The 11,563-nt window shown below is 36.1% G+C and overlaps 1 protein-coding gene across 1 annotated transcript; it reads right to left on the bottom strand.

The window, feature by feature from the left end:
* Positions 1-809: 809 nt before the first annotated feature.
* On the bottom strand, positions 810-1,853 carry LOC138085149 (olfactory receptor-like protein OLF4). The gene has a single exon (XM_068979310.1). The coding sequence runs from the start codon at positions 1,851-1,853 to the stop codon at positions 810-812; it is 1,044 nt and encodes a 347-aa protein (XP_068835411.1).
* Between the last annotated feature and the right edge of the window lie 9,710 nt (positions 1,854-11,563).

The following is an 11,563-nucleotide window of genomic DNA, read 5'->3' as shown; positions in this document are numbered from 1 at the left end:
CTAAGATAATGTTCTCCATATCTCCTATTTCTTTTACTTTCCATATGCATGAAATATCTTTTCCATCCTTTTACTATCATTCTTTGTGTGACTTTAGCTCTGAAGTGAGTTTCTTATAAATAGCATAGAGAAGATAGAAGAGTCTTTTTTTCTTTTTTTTTAACTCAACCACCCTATGTCTTTAATTGAAACATTTAGCCCATTGGTATTTAAAATATTAATAATAAATATATGCTTATTGACACTTTGTTATCCATTTTCCAGTATTTGTAGTTCTTTTGAAAATATTTGAGATAATATATATGTCTTCTGGGGCTTCCCCAGCAGCTCAGTGGTAAAGAAGCTGCCTGCAATGCAGGAGACATGGGTTCAATGCCTGGGTTGGGAAGATCCCCTGGTGGAGGGCAGGGCAACCCACTCCAGTATATTCACCTGGAGAATCCATGGCTGTGGTCCACGGGGTCGCAAAGGGTAGGACACAGCTGAAGCAATTGAGTATGCATGTGCATATATCATCTGAGATGAAATTCTTCATAAGTAATCCATGTAGCATCATGAAATTAACCAGAATTTCAAAGTCTTTCTGCTCTTAGGCTTGGAAAAACTTTGTGGAAATAGGAAAGTGGATCATGGGGATAACTGTCTTTTCATCAGATGGAGAAGAAAGCTTCAAAAAGTGAGTGCACAGTTTGTTTAAAGTGCAAAAGTTAAAGAAACAGAAATTCCAGGAAATGAATAGAAAAAGCAAGTTCAACATCCACAATCTAATCAAAGAATATAAGTTTTTGTTCTAAAGCTTGAGCTCTTCTTCAAGGATGCTTCTTCAAACCCAGAACAATTTCCCTTTTCATAACTGCCATGTGAATGAGTCTTTTCAGAGCTCTTTTTATGTCTTTGTTTCTGAGACTGTAGATGAAGGGGTTCAGCATGGGTGTGACAACGGTGTACATCACAGAGGCTGTTGCACTTGAATGAGAGTTGTGGGGAGCAGTAGCAGAGCTAAGGTACACTCCTAGGCTTGAACAATAATATAAGGAGACAACTGAGAGGTGAGATGCACAGATGGAGACTGCTTTATATTTCCCCTGAGGTGACGAGATTCCATGTATGGAGAACATTATCTTAGAGTAAGAGTAAAGGATACCAGCGAGGGGACCACCACCCAACAGCACTGCTGTAAAATACATCATGGTATCATTAAGAAGCGTATCATCACAGGCAAGCTGGACAATCTGCTTGATTTCACAGAAAAAGTGAGGGATTTCCAAATCTGTACAGAAAGACAGCCGTAACACAAGTAAGGTTTCTAACAAGGAAAGCAGGGTACTGATGATCCAAGATAGCAGAACCAAAAGTCCACAGAGTCGAGGGTTCATCATGACTGCGTAGTGCAGGGGGTGGCAGATGGCCACATACCGGTCATAGGCCATCACGGTCAGAAGAAAATCATCCAACACAGCAAAGAGCATGTAAAAATACATCTGACTGATGCAGCCTTCATAGGATATAGCTTTTCTCTGGTTCTGTATATTTATTAACATCTTTAGGATTGTTGTGGTGGTGAAACAGACGTCTACAAAGGACAGGTTGGAGAGGAAGAAATACATGGGGGTGTGGAGGTGGGAGTCTGAGCTGACGGCCAGGATGATGAGCAGGTTTCCAAACCCAGTGATCAGGTACATGAAGAGGAAAAGCCCGAAGATGAGGGGCTGCAGCTCTGGTTTCATTGATAATCCCTGAAGAAGAAATTCTGAATCTTGTGTATCATTTCCTGGTATCATGTTGTGGTGTTGATGACTAGGAATGAAAAAAAAATTGCATGAATCATTTTTACCCAAATGGACATTATTCATTTGAAAATGCTACAATTACATCTCTATCTATCTCTATCTATCTATCTGTCTATCTATCTAGTCATCCATCTTTTCATCTGTATTTTTAATGAATCTTCACATTTAAGGGATGTTTTGTGACATCTCTGACTAGGAATTCTGTTAGAGAGAGAGGCATAATACTGACCTAAGTGGAAAAAACAGATCTAAATTGCTAAGGTAGTCCCAGTTAGATTATGATGTGGAGAAAGCTTTCAGATTTTCTCTCAAGGGATCATGCATTGCACAGTTTTAATGAGAAATATTTTTATCCATTTGAGGAATATATGCTGAATACTAGCCATTTTCTAGGTTTAAAATTCTGAGAAAGAAAAGCCAAAAAATAATGATAGAGAATATAAGCACATAAATATCTTATATCATGCCACCTGGTGACAGGTTCTATGCATAGTGTAAAAAAGTGTAAAAACAGTGGATGAGTGTGCTTTTTTTTTTTTTTTAAACTGAGAGTTCAGGAAGACCTAAAAATGGAGAAGATAAAGTCATACTAAATGTTGTTAAGATATATCCATCTAAAGTAGAGGAACTGGCATATATAAAGCAAGTATTAGGAGACCTAAATGGGTAAATTGGCAGCAGCACAATAACAGAGGAGGACTTTGACACTCCTTTTACATCACTGCATAGCTCACTGAGACAGAAAGTCAACAAGAAACAACAGCCTTATGTTTTCATTAGGCCAGATGGACATGATAGATTTGTACAGAACATTCCATCCAAATGCAGACTATACATTCTTCTCAAGTGTACATGGAATTTTCTCAAGAGTATTGTTTCCCATATGTTGGGAAACAATAGAGTCTTAATAAATTCAGAAGACTGAAATTTCGTCAGTCATTTTCTGATCACAACGGTATGAAACTACAAATCAGCTATAGAAGAAAACTGAAAAAAATCAAGAAAATATGCAGGCTAAACAGCATGCTACTGAACAACTATTGGTCAATTGAGAAATCAAAGGAGTCGTTAAGAAAAATATCTGAAGACATATAAAAATGAAAATGTGGCATATCTAAATCTCTGAGATGAGCAAAAGAATGAGAGGGAGATTTATAAGAACACAGACCCACCTCAAGACACAAGAATTCTCTCAACAAACAATCTAACTTTATATCTAAAGGAAGTAGAAAAAGAAGACACAGCTCAAATTCAGTAGAAAGAATGAAATAATAAAAATCGGAGAAGAAATTAATGAAATAAGGACTATAAAAAAAGGAATGATCAGTCATACTAACAGCTGGTACTTTGAAAAGACAAACAAAATTGGCAAGCCTTTACAAGGTTCGCTGAAAAAAAATAGAGAGGCAGAAGACTTTGATTAATAAAATCAGAAATGAAAAAGGAGAAATAGCAATGAATACCTGAGAAATACAAAAGATTATGAACAGCTATAAATTAACAAATTGGACAACCTAGAAAACATGAACAGAATCTTAGAATTATATGACATTTCATGACTGAATCAGGAAAAGATAGAACATTTGAACAGACCTATCATTTAGTACAGATATTCAAGTCAATGTATGGCAAAACCAATACAATATTGTAAAGTAAAATAAATTAATTAATTAAATTTAAGAAAGTACAGATATTAAAACAATAACCAAAAAGCTCCCCCAAATCAAAAGTTCTGGACCAGACAGCTTCAGGGGTGAATTCTTTGAAACACTACCTATCTTCCCCAAACTCTTCCAAAAATTAAAAGAGAGAAAACCATCCTTAATAATTTCATGAGACCAAATTTACCCTGATTCCCAAACCAAACTAGAACAATAAGAGCAAAAAAATATAGTGCAATAGATCTGAAGGACATAGAGCAAAAAGCCTCAACAAAATATTAACAAAAGAATACAACGATTCTTAAAAGGACCACACACCATAAAAAAGTGTAGTCAAGTGGTTTATGTTTCTGGAATGCAAGGATGTTTTAACATCTGCAAATTAACATGGAAAACAGCAATAACATAATGAAGAATAAATATCATATGATCAGTTCAGTAGATCCAGAAAAAGATGCTGATGTTGAAAGAGAGTTCAAAAGATTCATAAAAACTTTTACCATATAAATTCTCAATAAAGTGGGTATAGAGGGAATTTATCTCAACATAATAAAACCCATATATGGCAAACTCACTGCTAACATTATAATCGATGTTGAAAAACTAGATGCTATCTCTCTAAGATTAGAAACATGACAAAGGTACCTACTTTTCCTATTCTTATTCAAAATATTGTTGGGGTCTTAACCAGTGTAGTGAGGCAAGAAAATAAATAAAAGACATTTGTTTTTTGGAATTGGAAAGGAAGTAAATCTATCATTAATCGCAGATGACATAAATTTTTGAGTAGGAAACTCTAAAGATCCCACTAAATACTATTAGAAATAACAAATGAATACTATGAAGTTACAGGTATAAAATCAATATAAAAAACTACAATGTTTATAAACAATAATGATGAACTAGCAGGAACAAAACCTCAAATACAAACCCACTTACAATTGCAACAAGAGAATAAAAATTTAACTCCTAACAACAACAAAAAATCAACTCAAAATAGGTTAAACTAATGAATGCAAAACCTGAGAAATCATAAAACTCCTAGAAGAAGACAAAGGCAATACACTCTTTTGCAATATATTGTTAGATACTTCTCCTAAGGCAGGAAAAAAAAACCAAAAAACAAAAATAATCTAATGGGATTACATTAATTAAAGATCTGCTCAGCAAGGCAAACCATTAATAAAATGAAAAGACAACCTACTAAATGGGAGATAATCTTCACCAATAATGTATCAGATAAGGGGTTCATATCCAATATTTATAAAGAACTCATATAAGTCAGCAATCAAACTACAAACAACCTAATTCAAAGTGGGCAGAAGAGCTGAATAGACTTTTTCTCCAAAGAAGACATACAAATGACCAGAAGGCACAGGAAAAGATGTCCAATCTCACTAATTATTAGTGAAATGCAAAGCAAAACCAAAATGAGATATCACCTCTGGCCCATTAGGATGATTATTACCAAAAAGTCTAGAAATAATGTGCTAAAGAGGATGAAGACCATAGGTAACTCTTATGCACTGTTGGTAGGAATATAAATTGGTGGTGCCACTATTGAAAAACAGTGTGGAAGTTCCTCAAAATTTAAAAATAAAACTGACATATCATCCAAAAGTTCCACTTCTGAATATTTTACACACACCCCACAAAAGTCCCACTAATTTGAAAAGAGGTATGCACACCAGTGTTCATTGCAGTATTATTGAAAACAACTAAAATATGGAAGCAGCCATTTATAGATGAATGGATAAAGAAGATGTGGTAGGTGTCTACCATGGAATACTAGTCAGTCAAAATAAGTCTTACTATTTTTGACAAATGTTCACCTAAACTAGGAGGTATGATGGAAGGAAATAACTCTAACAAACACTTAGATACAGAGAACACAGTAGTTGTCACAGGAAGCATTGGGGGCAGACAAAATGGGTAAATAGTGACAACTGTGTAGTGAAGGATGGAAATTGAACTTTTGGTGGTGAGTACACTGTAGCAGAAGTCAAAATATAATATTCACATGAAACTTATGTAAAGTTTTAAACCAATGTTACCTCAGTAAATAAAAGAATGTAGAAATAATACCCAAATTCCAGTTGGTAAGCCTCCCATGGATATGTAAACATGGAGATCCATATTTATATGACCATTTTGTGTCCTGTATTTAAGAAAACATGAAAGTCAATTTTAAAACAGAGGAGAGACCTACACATCAGTGGGTAAAAAGATCTAGAATACTCACATGGTTCCTGAGAAATTGTGATGAGAAAAATTTTTTTATTGGTTCTGGCAATATTCGAACCCCAGTTATATCTCATCAATGCCCAGAATACCTAATAAATCAGAAAGAACATGCATACAGTTTAGTCTCCAGAGAAACAAACAACATTTTACAATATTACAACCTTTTACTGATTACTGATTCATGGGGTCGCAAAGAGTTGGACACGACTGAGCGACTGAACTGAACTGAACTGACCTTTTCTTGATTCCATTAGAGTAATGATCATAGGAAATAAATTCTCAATTTAAAATAGAAAATATACAAGGTACAATAACCATTGTACATTTAAAAAATTGAAATGGTGAAATATTTTTAAAAATGATACCATATGAAAAGACTCTGGGCACTTGAAAACTGAGTTTTGAATCTTGTATGTACCACATAGTTTTTTGCCATGGGTGGCCAATGGAACCATTATAAATGCTAACGTAAGAGAGTAATATACATACACATATAGTATATAGACATATATATATATAGTAAGAGAGTAGTATACACTGTCTGGAGGTGCTCGACAGATTTATTCAATAAGCAGATAGAATAGTTCCTTCCTGTTAACAAATGAACGATTATCACCGCCAATGAGATGAAGCTGATTTTCCCCCCTGCGTTTCAAGTGTCACTGTTGCTTCCCCACCTCTCAGTAATGAAATAGTTGTAAAGTAGAGCTTGTTAGCATAACTCTTTTTCATATTAGGTACAATTTGTTATCCATATGGATATCCAACATGAGGGACATCTATGCAAACAAATATTCACCTCCCTTAGTCTGTTTCTAATCAACACACAAACATACTCAAACATAAACATGATGCATGGACAAACATGAAAATAAAAGATACAAAACATGAAAATATTTACAAAATATGCAATAAACAAAGGATTAGTCTCCAAAATTTAATAACAGTTTGTGTGGCTCAATATCATAAAAACAAACTATCTAATAAAAAAACGAGTCTTTCTAGTAAACAAATGCTCAAATACATCCCATTTTAAGCATGTAAAAAATGCCTTTAGTTCACTGCACAAGACTCTGAACCTAATATTCTATAATACAACTCCCCTTAACTGTAAATATCCTCAGCCATGTTCTCATTTTACTGGAACTACACTATGCCTCGAATTCCTTCTTCATTCTGATTAAGCTGAATTTCCTATTCCATGAGTTAGCTGCAACAGTACTCCTTGTATTTCTAAGTCTAGAAGACACTTCTCTTTTTACCACATTAAGTGAATTAATTATAGGTTAATTAGTCTCTCTAGCATAGACACATGGCAATCTCTTGTCTCAGGGCTAGAGTGGTCTGGCTTTTATGTGAGCTTAGGTAAACGTTTTCAGGTTCATTTCTCTCTGAACCTTTTTCCTCACCTACTTATTGAGTTCTCAGATGTACCTGGATAATGTCTCTAAGAGAAAAATCTCTGTATGGATGTCTGAATTGCTGTCTGGATGATCAGCAATGGAGATAGAAGCTCTGTTTCTAGACAAGCCAACAGGAAGGAGCAAAGCACTGGTTCCTGAGCTATGATAAGACACCAAAAGCAACAATCAAGTCGTCTCCAGCGCCAGGAATGCACACCCCAAGGAATTACAGCAGAGGAGATAGTTATAGCTCCCTAGGCTGCTCCTTAGGCACTGTTTCGGTTGTTGCCCCAACTTCTGAGTTCATAATTTCCCTGTGGGATGCTGATCTGAACACAAAGAAAATGATTCCTATTGAGTCTCTGTGGCCAAGAGACTAGATTAGTAGAAATCAGGTGAATCCAGTCTATTCTTAGTTCTCCATGAACTCTCCTGCCTTCTGGAAGTCTCATCTCATTACACTTAATCTCAACCTTGATCTAACGTTTTCTCCAAATCTGAGAATGATAACCTGTGTTTACTAGGTCCCATGGAGTTTCAAAGCATTGACTTGTGAGGGGATGTTTCCCAATAACTCTAGAAAATTAGTATTTTCCTCTTCAACAAAAAATCTATACATACATAAATAAACCAAATGTAAAACAGCTAGTTGGTTTAAAAAAAAAAAGCCCTTTTTGTTTTTTTAATGAATGTGAAGAAAAACGGCAGTAGGAATACTATGACATCGCTATACAAAAGGAAAGGACTCCCATAGACAATTTACGATGGAGAAAGTACATATCTAACAAACTCACAAATATATTCACCTCCACAGATAATGAAATAATTTGAAAGTAAAGGTCATTACCATGTCTGCTTTGATATATTATATAATTTTCCTTCATGTGAATACCCACACTGAGAGGATACCATGAGAAATATATCTAATGAAATGCTATTGCAAGACAATACTTTCAAGAATTCTTTGGTCTGTGTTTCTCATTAATATACAGTCAAGTATGCACCATCTTTTAAGATAAAAAGAGTGCCGTCACTTCACTGTGTATTCTCTCCTCTGCTAATAAGGATATTTCTCTACTCCAGTTAATTACGAAGATTCTTGGACTTATTTTCCACTTTTACCAGAAGCACTTTACATCTCCCATTCTATCTTCTAACTGGGCTTCCAAGGTAGCACTAGTGGTAAAAAAACCCTTCTGCCAATGCAGGAGTTGTAAGAGATGCAGGTTGGATACTTGGCTCGGGAAGATCCCCTGGGGGAGGGCATGGAAACCCACTCCAGCATTCTCTTGGACAGAGGAGTCTGGTGGGCTACCTTCTGCAGGGTCAAAAGAGTCAGACACGACTGAAGCGACTTAACACGCACTTCAATTTAATTTTCAACATTGACCTTGCTCTGCTGAGTACAGTATTCACTTTTTTCTTAGACATCATTAATTAATTAATTAATAATTAATTTATTAATTAAATTTATTAATAATTAATTTTATTAATTAATTATGAGGCAAATGAGCAACCAATCGCAATGAATTGGGGACGATAGTTTAGAGAGGATTGGCTCAGGTAAACATTCTTGGTTTTCCTTCTCTCTGATTCACTCCTACAATGTCTACGGGGCTTTCAGACTCAAGGATTGTGATCTCTGAGAGGACAGACTCCAGGAGGAATCACAAATTCCCCCTGGATGGTTGATGGTAGAGACTGAAATCTTTCTCCTGGCAAGATGGCAGGAAGGAGTGAAATACCGGTCTCTTAGTCAGGCTTTGAACACCCAAAAGAAACAATGGTGTCCTATTAAGCCCTGAATTTGCAACTATGAAGAATTTTGCTCTCTATATCTATTCGTTGGGCACATATTCCTCTTGTTACTACAAATTATAAGTACAGATGTTCGCTTCACTCTTCTTTCCCCACCTTGAGGTGTCTCTCTTCTCACTGAGATGTCCAGACGTGGGGTAGAGGAGATGGGAGTCATACGAAATTTTCTTTCCTTACCCTGTTCAATGGGATTCCCAGGTGGCACTGGTTTCCTTGGTGGTTACAGAGGTAAAGAATCTGCCTACAATGAGGAAGACCTGGATTCATTCCCTGGTTGGGAAGATCCCCTGGAGAGGGGAATGGCTACACAGCCCAGTATTCTGACCTGCATAATTCCCATGGTGGGGAGCCTGGATGGCTACAGTCCACGGGGTCTCAAAGAGTTGGACACACTGAACAACTTTCACTTTCACTCCCACATGTCGCTAGTGGTAAAGAACCCACTGTCAATGCAGGAGACATAAGAGACACTAGGTTTGATCCCTGGGTCGGGAAGATCCCCTGGAGGAGGGCATGGCAACACACTTCAGTATTCTTGCCTGAAGAATCCCATGGACAGAGGAGCCTAGCAGGCTACAGTCAGTGGGTGTCACAAAGAGTCGGACTCCCATCACTGAGTTAGTGATGCCATCTAACCACCTCATCCTCTGTTGACCTCTTCTCCTCCTGCCCTCAATCTTTCCCAGCATCAGGGGCTTTTCCAATGAGTCAGCTCTTCACATCAGGTGACCAAAGTATTGGACCTTCAGCATCAGTCCTCTTGTGAATATTCAGGGTAGATTTTCTTTAGGATTGACTGGTTTGATCTCCTTTCAGTCCAAGGGACTCCCAAGAGTCTTCTCCAGCACCACAGTTCAAAACCATCAATTCTTTGGCCCTCAGTCTCATTTAAGACAACTTACTTATGACAAACTGATTTTTTTCTGTAAACTAAGTTAACCTAGATGTAGAAATAGATGACCCGTCCATAGTTTGGTTTTAGAGAGACGAGCACTACATCCAGGCACAGGATCATGGGTGAGCCTTAGAAGTACTGTATAGAGCTGTTGCTGTTGCTGCTACTAAGTTCCTTCAGTCGTGTCTGACTCTGTGTGACCCCACTGATGGCAGCCCACCAGGCTCCTCTGTCCCTGGGATTCTCTAGGCAAGAATACTGGAATGGGTTGCTATTTCCTTCTCCAACTGTATAGAGACTGAAAGCTAATTACAGAGACTGGCAGCTAATTACAGACTCACAAGAAATCTAGTATAACTTGGAACAACTTCAAACCATACCATCTCATTTGATAATAAATACATTATGTTTTAATATTTTATTTTATGATGGTTGGTTACTCAGCCTAACAAATATAATCATCAGTGGAATGGTATTAAAGGCAAAGATAATAATATATTGCTTGTTATATTTCATTGTGTTCTAACATTTGCAAATGGCATTTCTAATTACTCTCATCCAATTTTTTTTTCCCATACAACTCTAAAAAGTGACTTCATTGATGTTCCTTTTCTGATAGCCAGGAAAGGTTGCAAAACATGCATATTCGCATACAAAACAGGCTGACTCTAGGTCTTATGTCTATACAGGAAAGCACATTCTTATGATTCAGTTTTGATCGTGATAGTTGAAGGAATTGCTTTGTGTATGTGAGATAAATAGTGGATGATACTGCCCATTCACTGCTTATATTGTTTCTGACAACATTTAGAATGGATGCTAAGTTTTATTTAGAACAATGGAAAAAGTGATAGCTGTAGGCATCACCTGAAATTTTTAAGTAGGATGAGTGAAATAATTCAATAAGAAAAAATAAAAACAGGTTAATCAATCACCTTATACATTTACACTGATATTCTATACTTTAATGAATATACATATAGGTTAAAAATAAATGGCATGTGTAATAATACAAAGTATCATTTAAAATTTGTTTAATTATATACAATGCCATCTCTGATTCATATTAAGTCATATGACTCTGACTAAGTTATAATATGACCTATATATCAATTGATTTATTTCAGTCTCTGTTTCTGTGTAGACTACATTGGCAGATCTGTATTTGACAATCAGCTTTGCTAATGACTATGGTAGAGAATGTGTACATAGAGTCTGATAAGAGAATAGAATCCTATTCAGGAGAATTAAACCCAATGACCTTTTATAAAATAGACTGTTACGTTAAGGCCTACATTATCAGGAACACCAGTTCAGGCCATAAAAAGGAATGATGGACCCAGAAGTGAAAAACTGTAGTCTCAGGTTTTTCCTCTCCTATAATGTTATAAAAGTGAACTCTGTAGTTTAGTTTTTTTCTGATGAAGTGGTAACTCATGACTATTCTTCTAGCAAAACTAAGATGCATCACCTGGGATGGTATTTGTCATTTTAAAAGAAATTGTTCTTAATAAACCCAAGCAGTTTCATGAGATAAATGAGAATTCCCAACTTTTTGATATCAAAGCTTGGGGATGAAGTAGGAAAAATAGGAATAAAGAACAGAAGGAAAGAAAAACGGTTGGATATCTGACAGAGAAGAGTAATTCAGTGAGTCATTAAATTGTGTAGAGTAGTTGGAAAAAAATGAGAATTCTAGGAAATAAATAACAAGGCAGCTTGTATTTCCAGAGTCTGATTAAAAAATCACAA

Source organism: Capricornis sumatraensis, chromosome 9, assembly GCF_032405125.1.
Source record: "Capricornis sumatraensis isolate serow.1 chromosome 9, serow.2, whole genome shotgun sequence".
In the NCBI taxonomy this organism is placed as follows: domain Eukaryota; kingdom Metazoa; phylum Chordata; class Mammalia; order Artiodactyla; family Bovidae; genus Capricornis; species Capricornis sumatraensis.
This window is presented reverse-complemented; position numbering and strand designations above follow the sequence as displayed.